The following is a 13,852-nucleotide window of genomic DNA, read 5'->3' on the forward strand; positions in this document are numbered from 1 at the left end:
AACTAAAAGCTTGCTTGTCTTCCTCTTCACCCTCCTCGATCACCCAACAGACGTCACCGCCATAGTCTCTGATGTACATCCGACCCAAATGAACATTTGTGGCCTGCCCTTAAATCAGAGAATAAACTGAGTAACTCCACTGATTCTTTACTAGGAAAAAACTAAAGTGCAAGTTTCCTACACTCTTATGCCTCCAATTAAAGACCCAGTCTCTTCCCCACTGCGCACCAATATGTGAGACCCTTGCACCTTTTTCCAGCCTCATTCTCCAAGCTGAGTTCACAGCAGTGTCACTGGCAGGGGGCCTCTCTTCCTTCTGCCCCTGAGCTTTTGAGATGTGCATGACAGTCTAAGTCTTCTCTTTTATTCTGTGTATGGATGTGTGTATGACGGAGTGGTGCTGTGCCAGTACGGACTGCTCTCTTGAGTAGCTGCATTGTGGCCACTCAATAGTAAGACAAAGAAGGGGAAGGGGGGGCTGATGGATGATTTGCGAACGCTAGGTGCACAGAGAGTGATTTCAGGGGAGGGAAAAGAAGGCTGAGAGGAGAAGTACGTGCAAGACAGATAAAACTTTTGTCTCACCCCAGGGGGTGATTTGTGTCTGATCCTGGCAGCTCAATGGATGAAGATGTAGAATTAAATTCATGCAAATATTCATGGGAAAACAAACATGCACTCACGCACACAATGAAATGAATTTCACTAGAGGTTGTTCCACTCATAGTTGCTGAAAGTGTGCGCATGTATGTGTGTATGCTATTAAATGATTTAGCTTTTGGAAGCTAGATAATCCACCCAACCCTAAGTAATCTGGGTAAATTTAGATGCTTGTATCAACAGAGATCAAAATAGACTTGATTCCTCTTTCAAATCTTTCCCACTATACTTATCTCTACTGGTGGTTGTACAATTGTGGCCATAAAATGACAGATTTCCTTTGTGAGCAGGTGCATCCGTGGAGTTTTGTTACAGCACAGTTTTGTATGATCGGCGTTGGTGACTTAAGGACTTAGAGTACACGATTACTGGATGAGCGCATTGCAAACAACAGAATGAATGCCACATATAAAAAAAACACAAAAGAAAAAAAACATTCATGTAATCCCAACTATTTATATACAAAAATTCAAAGATATGGGATCTTTTATTCTTTCAATTACATGTAATAATGTATACAGCAGGGATGAGTGGGGATGATTATGAGAGGCTTGTGTTCACCATATAGAACCTTCTGGAAATGACTAGAAACCAGTTTGAAAGAAGGTGTGATTTTTTGGGGGGGGGGGGGGGGATTAGCTTATTGTCAATCATTTTTCGAGCCAGACAAGCAGATCTAAACCATTCTGTTTTCTCTGTATACATTACAGAGCTCCAGACCCCCCCACCAGATGGCTAGTTAGCTTATTTTGCCAAACACTATCTCTAGAATAAAAATAACAACATCTCATGGTTTTCAGCTGCTTTTTTTAGTAGCGAATGTTAAGCACAACCCTTGTTCTATTAATGCAGATGAAGAACATTCTGGAGGGAAGTGGATTGAATGACTTTGACTTTGATTTGATGATTTTTTGAGACGGTTTTCTCAACTGCCTCCGCGTTGCATTCATGGCAGCTAAGCAAACTAGCAGTTGGGCACCTTCTGGGGATCTGGAGCTCAGCAATGCACAAAGAGTGAACAGAAGGGTGTCTATCTGCTTGTCCAGTTCTAAAAATGATAAACAATAAGCTTGTTTCTCAAAAATGGTTGCCACATTCTTTTGAGGATGGGTTGGTGTCTTGCAGATCTTTGACACCCAACCATCTTTGTCTGTTATAACAGCCAGGCAATTTTCCCACTACAAATCTTCAATGTCGTACAAGAAAACTGAATAAAATTCATCCTTATTCAGTACGATCGGTGAAAATGTTATTCTCATAATGTCTCCTTCTTAAAATACATTCCATAAACATTTGGTTTAGTTTTGTTTTTATCACAGAAAGAAAGACAAGCATTCTGACTTTAAAATGTGCAGTATTTTTATAAACATTTTCCGGCTGCCTTCTCTCTTACAAAGGTTGTACATATTTCCATTAATATGTATAATGGGTTGTTCCAAAAAACTGTTGCATCATTCATCACAAGCAACACGCAAATCTTCTCATCTCTGTTTAGTATATGACTTTTATTACTCCTGTCACAACACACGATGGGTCCTGCCAGCAGTCACGGTGAAAATATTGCTTCATAGCTTCGGAGATTCCTAGGATAGTGTGCTGTACTTACTCAAATCCTTATTAAACTGTTTTATAGCCAATTCATGCAATGGATAGATTTTAATATTCCATCTGCAATCAGCAGTTTAAAAAAAAAATCATTGGAATGAGACAACGTAAAATAGCACATACATCACTTGAAACAAACATTTTTTTTAATCTTGCCTTCAAAGGCTTATAAACTTTTAACAAAACATTCAATCAATGTGTCGTTTCCATTTTTTTTGGGGGTAGAACGCAGGAAGACATAGTCTCCGCCTGACAAAACTGATGCCTGCCCATGGATGGAAAAAACAAATCCCATAGTGAGAACTTGGTGCCATGAGGGAGTATAAAACATCTTTCGTGACACTGGCTTGTGACCCCATTAAAACACTTTCACTGGGCCTGGTGGTATCAAACGGAAGGCAATAGGTGGTACGTTTTCTCTCTGACTCTCGGCGCAAAGGAGCCAAGTGACTTCATAAAACAGTGTGAATTTGTAAAGCTGCAGTCTCATGGGAAACACTCAGGGCCTCCAATTTCTCTTCCGCTGTACCTCTGACTTTTGCTTTTATTTTTTAACTACACTGCAGAGGTGTCATGGGGATTCAAAGAATGCAGGGAGATTGTTATATGTGAACAACAGGAAACTGACGATGTCTTTGTGCCAGATGAAAATAAAAAGATAGGAGTGAGCTTCACTGCATTGGTGGTTTATTGCAGAAACAAGCTTGTAATAAGTTATCTGCCAGCGCAGTGAGCAAAATGCCTGGAATTAAGATTATACCATTTCAAAAACAGCTCCTTTATCTAAGGTGTTGGTTACACCCCTCTGCATCCCCATGAACCACTGCAGTGGCAGTGAGTCTTTGGGTGGTGCATGGGCTTCATTGCCTTTGATTGGTTGCCTCTGAAGAGGCCTAAGTAAGCTTACCAGAGATCTCGCTACCAGAGAATCCACACATCTCCCCTCACCTCTTTTTGCCCACACTATGAGTGTACTTCATTTACTTTGCCAATTCATTAATTAGGGGACTAGGCTAAATAAATACTCTAAATTGACAGTAGGTGTGACTGTGAGTGTGAATGGTTGTCTGTCTCTATGTGTTGGCCCTGCGATGGACTGGTGACCCGTCCCGGGTGAACCCAACCTCTCGCCTGGAAGGCTGCTGGGATAGGCTCCAGCCCCCCCGCGACGCTTAACAGAATAAGTGGTAGAAAATGGATACATCGTCTGGTAAACCCTGGTGTCAGTGCCCTTTCAGGCTGTAGCCCACAAACTGGATTTTAACAAGGGGGCTGTTTAATTTCAAAAGGGGAGTGAGCTGTTTTACCAAAAATCAGGCAGGAACCGGTCATCCTGAGCGCTTCTGCCTCGGCTTCAGTTAAATAGTTTTTCCCTATGGTTGACTTTATTGCTCGATGGGGTCAACTATTGGTAAATGCCTTGATCTGATGGCAAAGTTTAATCCTCGAGGTAGGGCATCTTTCTGTAGGTGGGTAAGCTCCTGTCTGACAGGTTCTTCACCCATTTGTCGTTTGTTTTATCAACTGTGAAATTATCTTTCTTTGGCTTCCAGGCAAGTTCTTATGCCTTGTTATTGTTGCTGGCTCACGACTGCAAAACCCTTTCACTGTGGCCAAAAAACAATCGTTAACATCTAACTTTTGTCTGTGATAACGACTGAAATCGTCAGTAAATCCCAGCTCAATTAGCCTTTAATGGGTCCAGCTTTGGTGAATGTATTAATGTGCGGCCCGCTTCCCTTGTGATGTCATGACTGATGTTTCAAGCAGCACTCTGACATCGTCAGGTTGTGTTACATATGAGAAACACATTGGAGCAAGTGATCTAAAAGAGCAATCATCATGTGCCTTTCTATTTGACTATTTAAAAAAAAAATTGTTTTCAGGTGGATTTGTGACCTTGAACGAGACTCACCTGGAACATTGTTTATCGTTTTTATATTGTTTTAGCACCCAGATTCCTTTTAAGTTAGTGGGCAGGTGCAGTGGCCCAAACAGAGAAGGTTTGGAGAATGTCGAGAGCAGAGCAGAGCAGAACACCCATCTACAGAGTTGCTTTTCCCTCCCTTCCAAAGAGATTTAGCAACCATTCACATTTGGCCCCCCGCTGTTGCAACATCAAATAGCATGACCTGCATGACGGAAAATCATCACAGATAAGGGAACGCACATCACCGGCTCACGAGGAAATCGCCTCCATGGCTTCTCCTCACCACAGCACATCAAACTAAACACTCTCTGCCACAACTATTTCCACACTATCTCCATTAACACCAATACCCTAGCGCCTTCATTATTGGTAACTTTAATTGGCAATTCACAAATAAGCTGTTGTACCATTGATTTGACTCACTCCTAGTTCCTCGGGTTAAGCCTCATCTCAGCTGTTAATCAGGTCTCTTTTGCCAACTGCACAATAGATAAGTCTGACTTTCAATTGTTTATTGGCCTTATCCTGTTTCCCTTTCCCATTTGTGCTTTTGCACCTTTGTTAGTCCTCTGTTATAATTTATTAGTTGTAATAATACAAGTAAAAGCAGAGTTCATTTGGGGTTACCGTGTGTTTGCGTCATGTCCATATCCTTAAAAGACCGTATCCCTCTTTATTTCTGTATTTTTACACATGAATTTTTATAGCTGGATTCATAACTACATTTATAATTTCCTCCAAAAGTCGACTTTATCATTTGTCCAATTTTGTTGACTGATATAGCACAGTGTAATACTCTTTCCAAGGATTATATCATTATCAAATTGGTTTCCATGTTGCAGATTAATACATTGATACTGACGGAGGAAAAATAAGAAAGAGAGCGTACTTGGGTCTGACAAGATAGCATCTGTCTTGGGTACAAACTGGTCACAGCGTAGTCCATGGTAGCCTTCCTTACACCTGAGACAGAGGGAAAAAAAAGAGACACGGAGCAAGATTTGAGATTAGAAGTAAGACAAACCAAGCAAAAAAAAAGAAAAAAAAAAGAAACAAAGTTCAGCATAACTATTGGCAGAAGAGAGATTCAGATAAGGACAGCTGAGAACAGGAATCCTAAATGGAGGACAGCAAAACGGCGTGCTCACTGAAGACTGGGGTGGTGCAGGGAGATACACAGGAACTGTCAGGAGGGGTGGGGTGAGAGGAAGAGAAGAGGAGAAAGAGAGTTGGGCAGACCTAAGCAGTGCCTGTAGCCTTACTGATAGCACATGACTGACAGGAATGCCAGGTCCCAGTGGAAAGAGATGGGGTACTGGGATGGAGAGTACTTGGCGTGAGACAACACAAGATGCAGAGCGGAGAAGAAGCTGCAAGTAAATCCTGGGAATTTCCAGATATTTGCCTTCATTAACAAATGCCAGATACCTCAAAATCATCAACACTTGTAGATCCATCAACATTTTTTTTTTTAATCGTTTGTTCATTTGACTGAATCCCATTTAGCTGCCACTAGTAGAGTAGAGCACCTCACGAAGACATAATAAAGATAATCAGATGTACCACATTACGATTGTGTGCCTGTCATAGTGACTTTGACCTTTGAGCACCAAAATCTTTTCAGGTTTTCTCTGAGTCCCAGTGGACATTTGTGCCAAATTATGAGACATTCCCTCGAGGTGATCCAGACATATTAAGCTCATATGAGGTAACAGTGACTGTGCCCTTTGACCTTACATCAGTTTTGGTTCATCCTTGAGTCCCAGTGGACCTTAGTTCTAAATTTGAAGGGATTTCTGAAGGTGCTCCTGAGTTGTAGTGTCGTGTGCCTGTCAGAGTGACTTTGACCTTTGAGCACCAAAATCTTTCCGGTTCATCTTTGAGTCCCAGTGAATGTCTGTGCTAAATCATAAGAGACTGGCCTCAAGCCATTCCTGACTTACCGTATTTATATGGGGTAAAAGTGATCTTTACCAAATTTGAAGAAATTCATTTAAGGCTTTCCTCTCATATGGCATTGGTGTACGCATGAGCAGCTGGAAAACATAATGCCTCTGGGCCAGAAATATTAAATTCTGCATTGGTACTCAGCCCCATTTTGGCATATTCCTGCTTGTTCTACATACAGTTTTAGTCTCAGAGAGCACATAAGCACATTTTACTCCAACAGTCGCCATGGAGTGGGCAGATCCGTCCCTCTGCTCTTAAAGGCTTAGAGGAGACAATTAGGGGATTTGCTTTGATGTGTCAACTTAAACATGAGTGACCGATATTACAGAATTGTCTATAGTTTCTCTATACCATCAGTTGATTATGTAGTGTTGGTAAGCATAGAGGGATTTACACTCGGTTTGTCTCCCGATATCTGTCCAACACATTTCCACCCGTGTCACAGTTCCATTTGCAGGATAATGTACTGGATGAGTGACAGACCAGTCATGAACCACTTAGTCTGACTAATCTTTCTTTGGCCTGATAGCTTGAAGAAAAACAATAATAATGAAAATCACAGCCAACAAGTGATTTACAGCATGTAAAGCGAACTAAGCAGCTGGCAGAGGCTGTGATCAGACTGAACACTGGAAAGAACTGTCTTTGTTTGTTTGCACATATTCATATCCATTGCCACTGCCATTTGTGCCTTTATCTGGCATCTATTGGGTGATTTTTTTTTATCTTAAAAAAAAAACATCGGCCTACTGAGGAAGACGGAGTGACACAAGCAAGTTTGTGTCTCGCAAATGAAGTGCATTAGCAAAACTTTGGCGTTTGTTTCGTCAAGGAGCTGCACCATGTACAAAGACTAACTCGAGTTTCAAGTTCTTCATGATCTGAAGCTGCATTGATTTTTGTTTACGGTCACTTGTGGGCACTGGAACAAATGAAAAAAGCACCAGCCTTTAAGATTGTTATGCCGTTCATGTCTGGTTACTGGCTTTTTGTCCTTCTTGTTACCAGAAATACGCCTCTTTACAACCTAAAAGCTTCATTTTGCTCAGCAGCCACTGCACTCGCTAACTTTGTCTTTTTGCACTTTTTTGCAGTTAATGATTAAGAATGAGCCGGAATCCAAACATTAATTCAGAAAAACATGACCAATGGAGTAATTAATGATCATTCGATACGCAGGATATTTACAGAATGATAGGGAAGTAATTTAAGCCTTTCTTACCAGGATGGTCTCACTTACACAGCAATATTCCCCGAAATCTTCAATCTAATTTGATTATATTTGTTTTAATCCCGCCTTGTATTTTACAATAATTAAACACTACAAGCCCAAACCACACCAACCCCGTTATCTGGATACAGGACTGAAGAATTTGGTCGCTGAGTCAATACTGATTATCAGGAGAACCAAAGCAATGTGCTGAATTCTCTGCAGAGAGGAGAGGAACAGCAGAAGAAGGTGAGAATCTTCTGCATGATCCCAGTCGCATGAACAAAGTCATCCATTGTTGCTCCAACAATAATGATTACAGCTGCTTTAAAAAAAAAAAAAAAAAAAGCTCTATGGAAACAACATTTTACATGTTGAGTGAGACAGAAAGAGAGTTTTGAAGGAATTGAAACTGTGGTGAATATCACAGTTATGTGGCTCTATAATTGCTCCTTTAAATAGAAATAGGACTCATTACTGCTCAGATGACTGAAAAACACCCTTGAACTAAACTCCACTACATCTTAGACCTCAAACTGTCTGTTTCTCAAGTCATGAGCGGAAAAAAGAAAACCTGCGATCTGTGCTTCCGATGAGGGGATAATAATGATTTTCCTGTAATTGTCTCTATCTCCAAATGACTAACGTACAACCTTGGACTGCCACCAAAACTGCCAACCTCAATAATATATCATAAACTTCACCATTAAAGTTATTATTTGTAATCTGAATATGATGACCAATATGTGTTCAGTAAATAGCCCAATCGTCATTTTGAAGATGAATAGCAGGACTTGGATTCTCACTCATCTCTCAGTTTTCATCATCGAAAAAATGTGATTCAAACAAAAATAGAAGCTTTATGAGAAAAGAAAACGGTGTACCATTTCATATTGGAGATACGCCACTACTGATGGATGATTCCACCCAGTGGAGATTTGTGCCAAATTTGGCACCAAGTATCACACCGATGTGAGGTGACCAGGACCTTGACATTAAACCAAAATATTCTCAGGTCATTCATGAGTCCCACTGGACTTTTGTGCCAAATTTGAAGGAATTCCCTCAAGATGCTCCTGAAATATCACATTAAAGTGAAAAAGGGCAGATGTTTTGGAAATGCGAGGTGAAGGTGACTTTGAGCTTTGAACACCATAATCTCTGCAGCTCATCCATGAGTCCCAGGGGATGTTTGTCCCAAATTTGAAGAGTCATGAGATTTCCCACAATGAGAATGATGAACGGGTGGACAACATAAAAACATGGTACCTCCAGTCCAAACCTGTTATTTGTAGAGGTATGAAAACATCTTTTTCCACTATGGAGAGGGACAATTAGTTCAGAGTTCACTTCTTTATGTTAAGTTTCCCGTAGAAAAACATGCATACAGAGGAACCGGTCCGACTGACAAACGCAAAGACAGCCGATGAACTACCAAACGGCATTTGTTAGGTATAAACTGTGAGGCGTTTGAAGTGAGAGAGAAGTAGTTCATGTTGCTGCTGCTGATCATGTCTGTGCGGCCAAAATTCCAGTTTCTGCCACCCTAAATGATTGCTTAATTTGGTATCAAACATGAGCAGTGTCCCTTTTATTACCGGCCTGCCAAGTAAACAATGAACAATGCTGAGAAGGAACCAGTTAGATTTCAAGGCTAAATCGTCCCTCCTCTTCCATTGCGCCGTTCCACTCGACATCACACCTTCTCTCTCTCTCTCTCTCTCTCTCTCTCTCCTGAGTGTGATGTGAGCTGCCTTGTTAGTATTCTGAAACACAAACCCAAAGGCAGAAGGCCTGTCTGGCTATCTGTTCACGTCTGGGCTTGCTTTCTGTTTGTCTATGTCTCCATCTCTACCCTCCTACCATCTTTGTACTGTAACACTGCGAAACGAGCTCAGCCATCCTTCAATGAGATGCAAACAATGCTTTGTAAATGTGTTTTGTTAACGTGCAGTCGAATGCCTGAATGGATGATAAACAATGTGTGATAATGATGCGCTTTGAGTATGTTTGTATCTCCAATGAGTGAAATGGGAGAATAACAGCTTGTATTTATGTATGAGTGCATTGGTGTGTATCCAAAAAAAAAAGGAGGGATATCTCAAAGTGAACCCAGATGTGAGTGTCTGTGTATGGATTGGGGCACAAATGACAGCTTTTTCTCGAGTGTGTATGTTGATATCCTGCAGCCACAGTGTGTTTGAACAGCAGCTCCAGACTCGGAGCATGTTTCCCCCGATTGCTCCAGAGCTGTCTGTGACTGCCCAGCTGCTTTTAACACATGTTCCAGTCGGAGAGAAAACACACCTCTGAGTCTGCAAGATGATGGAGGGGTGGGGAGCACTGCCTCATAACTAATCACCATCCTGCCTGTTAATTAGTGTCAGAGTGAGTGAGGGGGGGAAAAAGGATCGTTTTGAGTGCAATGGGAGGATCAAGGAGAGAAGGGAAAGGAATATGCTAATGTCAACCAAAATTTTCATTTAGCGCCTTATTTCCCTTGCATATTAACTCAAACATATCTTGTAAAACAACTTTATTTGAGCTATAACTCATGAGGCACAAGGGCGGATCTGGCTTCTTGGAAGGCAGTGGGAAAGAAAGTAAAATTTTTATTTATATAGCACCTTTTAAAAGCCACGTAACAAAGTGCTGCACCATTTGCAGTTTTAAAATAAACATAGACATAAAACATTACACTGGAAGTGTTTCATACTACCTATTTTTGGGTACACAATATTTGATAGTTTCTACCTTCTGAACAGTAATTGTAATGGCACGAACATATTTCCAGTACGGTTCAGTTAATTTTAGCAAAGCTCATTCTTCACCCTGGATAACTATTTCCACTTTCCATTAAGGGTAGGTAACAGGAATAGTTTAAGAATTTTTTGGGGTTTCTCGCCAGTACAGCTTAACAGTTGTGCTTTTGAAAGTGATGATTTCATTCCTATTCTCCATTGAGGAGTTTCATCTGTCGCTGTAACGTCGTATCCATCCGGGCTTCTGAAACGATGGTGAAAAGCCTCACGACCTCAACAATGACTGATGAAAAACTGTTTTTTTTTTTTTTCTTGCAACAGTACCCAGAGTGCTAATTCCTCCTTTTCAATCCCCCTTTCATTTGAGAGGAATCTGGCTACAGAAGCATGATTTGCCATCCGGTAAGAAATTTAGAAAATGTTGATAGTACATATTACAGAAATCAGTTACAAGTCAGCAATTAATGGTAGGAAATATGGACCGCAATGCCTTATGGGGCAAGTAGTTCTTAACTCTAAAGATTATTACATACACAGTATTTTTTTCACAGTTTTAAATGATCTTTCTGCACCGAATCATATATTTTAGAGTCCTGATTCATCTGCTCAGCGGTTTATTTGGTATCAAGTAAAAAAGTCCTCATGCAGGGATTTTCTGAAATGTCAGTGGAGAAAATGAATGCAGAATATATTACTGGAACTGGAGCTGTTCAAAAAGTGGGCGGTCAATTTTAAGCTCTATAATTGGAGGGGAAGATCAATATCATCCTCCTGGATGTACATTAAACAGGGATCTGCCTGAAGCAACTAGCTTAGCATAAGGACTTGGAACACTGGAAATATTCCAGTGAGATGTGAGCATGTTTTTTTTCTGTTTAGGCTTTTTACCTGTGTTACATGTTATTGTTTCAGGAGGAGTGCATGTACTTGATTAAAAAAAATTAAGCTGCTACAAGAACATCAAACATCTTTTTACACCTAGCATTAAAACACATCTCCTATCCAGATTGTATTTAGACACGATTTAACCTGATGACACTTGCGCACAACCACCTGTGGAGCTGGTTCAGCCACTGATTTACACCTTTTTATAAGGTCGATCACCCAAAATGTATTTTAAAGGCAGGTGCAAATAGGCTAAGAGACGTTAGAATAGTAATTCCCTGAATTATCCGACTTCTTAGAAATAACTTTGCCAGTTTCAACATCAAAGCCAATCATTATTTGACAGCAGGAGTTCTGCACACACTCAATAGACAAATTTATCACACTGCACCAAGTCTTTTGACTCACTGCCACATTTCATATGGCCCACCAACTGGTGCAGTTGATGGTGTTAAGTATTACTGAATTGGACGTTACCCCTAATTTCCATAACTCCATGCATAATAAAATCAAAATTTGCATATGCATGGGCAGCACAGATGTGCTATGGCATTGCGCTAATTGCTAAATATTTAAATAAATTATTTTGATTCACAGTGTAGGCCTTTTTGTTGGTTTGATTTTTGTTCGCCCCACATTTCTAATTTATGTGATACTGCATTCCCTGAAATATCAAACATAAATTTGGCACAAGATAACGTGGACACCACACAGGTGATTGAAGGTGTTGTCTAATTTTTAGTGTGATGAAATAGATTTTTTTTATGAGGAAAAAAAAATCATTTCTTTTTTAATAAGAAATACACACATAAACGTATCCATCATGCACTCACGACACACACACACACACACACACACACACACACACACACACACACACACACACACACACACACACGAGCAGTACAGTGGAGAAGTGAGTTTGATGGATGTCTATTAATATGTCCGGAGTTATTTACATGCATGTGAGATATGCATCTGCTGGGAAGAATTTTTAATGTTACATGAAGCACAGAGGAAGTAACTTTTCTTTTAATTGTTTTTAAACAACAAATACTTACGGTGTAATTTAACCGCAGCAGTTGCAGCAAATAATTTGCATCCTAAGTTTAAGTGGGCTTAATGATGTTGATGGCGAAACAGAGTATTAATAAACCCATTTCATTTGCTACGGACATGAAAAGTGATGTATTATATGAGGTGCGAGAATTCAGTGATTAAATGGAGGCTGTCAGTCAAACACCTTGGTCTCAGATAATGGGTATGCAAACACAACTACAGTTAATTACAGTCTCATTAGACTTCTGATTAATGTGCCTCTCTACTGTGTTGGTCCAGACTCTTTTCATATGGATTCACCGCTTTTTGCATCAAATACTTTTCTTTCTCTCTCTTTTGAGCTCTGGTGCTGTTTACAGTATATTTGCATTTTCTTGCTGCTTTAATTGCTGCAGCAACATCCCCATTTTAACAGCAGGGAAAGCTACAGTTTCATCTGCTTAGACTGTAAATAAAGCTGCTGCAGACATTAGAAAAGGAAAAAAAAAATCAAAATAAACCCACACTTGTACTGTCATGTGAATTATCGAGCAGAATAAAAAGTTACTGAGCTAAAAGGGCACCACAATACAAGATGTCCCGGTGTGGTGTGCTCCAACTATAATGCTGCAAAAAGTCATTAAGCTCTTGGAGGATGAAGACGTCCCTGCTTGTTTGCTTTGCACATGAGCGAGACTCAATGTGAAACTGGATGCTGGCACTATATTATGCAGGAGTGCACACTACATCATGACAGAGCTCCCAAGCTGCGAGTCTGTAACAGGTGCTGTTTCAAAGGACTAGAGATAACAGAGGGGAAGAAAGGGGTGAGGGGAGAAGGACACAGTGAAAGAGGGTGGGTGGGTGGTTGATGCATGCGGCTGAAGGGAATGTATTCCTCTTCATCTTCAGAGATTTCTTTTCGTTTTTCTGTCTGTGTGTGTGCATGGCTGCATGTGCACACAATCGTAAGAAAAAAATACTGATCGACTGGGAAATTCTATTCTGTTTCTTTTTTTTTTGTGAAGAGAATAATACTTTAAGCTTTGCTCTTGAAGAGTAAGTATGAATTTTAGCAGTCGTCCATGCAGGTTAAATATTCATAAGATTTGCACTTGCGGCCCAGGATAATATTAGATATCTGCAGTGTGCACTATTAACCCCTGCAAGTAAATTCCTATTGGCACAGAAATGACATTTGTATTCTCATCAGTAAATCGAAAAGCGCATCACAAGACTAGCAGGGAGATAATGCTGTCATCCATCAGCTCTATTTATCATGATCTTCTGGCGTGTTTGCGTGCTTAACATCATCAATTAACGTGGTTTGTTTAGAGGCACAGAAGCGAAAGAATAAATATCTCGTACTGAAAAGTGGAATGTGGCAGATAAATGACTATTACATTGCATTTGCATAATGTTATTGATATATTGCAATGTTTCCTCTAGCGTTATAGTGGGACGAACGCCCTGCCACCACAATGGGACCCCGCGCCTCTATGAAAGTCAAGTTAATTATATTTTACTTTATTTTATGTATAGTGCCACATCACAGCAGAAGTCATAAAAGGTCGCTCTTCCTATAATACACGTATAGACCTTGTTCTTTCATCAAATCAACTAATCAGGCTTATGTTATTGATATAATATACGGGAAAGCATTTCCTTTCACTTGTACGTTTGCAATTTTTCTCTGTTATGGGTTTTGCGAAGACTACGTGCACGACATAAACACACACACACGCGCACATACCGACAACCAGGAAGAGAGGGCGGAGGAGAACACGTTGGGGAAAATTCTCAGAACACTGA

General features: G+C 40.4%; 1 protein-coding gene across 3 annotated transcripts in view; it reads right to left on the reverse strand.

Moving 5' to 3' along the window:
- Window positions 1–13,852, reverse strand: part of nrg3b (neuregulin 3b) — a 206,106-nt gene that overhangs the window by 22,811 nt on the left and 169,443 nt on the right. For all 3 annotated transcript variants that reach the window (XM_086195605.1, XM_086195604.1, XM_086195603.1), the window contains exon 3: window positions 5,085–5,158. In XM_086195605.1, coding sequence (XP_086051731.1) covers window positions 5,085–5,158 — 74 coding nt within the window. The remainder of the gene's footprint in view (window positions 1–5,084; window positions 5,159–13,852) is intronic.

This window comes from Aulostomus chinensis, chromosome 23 (assembly GCF_037954235.1).
Source record: "Aulostomus chinensis isolate RoL2024-O1b breed Wild chromosome 23, RoL_Achi_v1.0, whole genome shotgun sequence".
NCBI classification, from domain to species: Eukaryota; Metazoa; Chordata; class Actinopteri; order Syngnathiformes; family Aulostomidae; genus Aulostomus; species Aulostomus chinensis.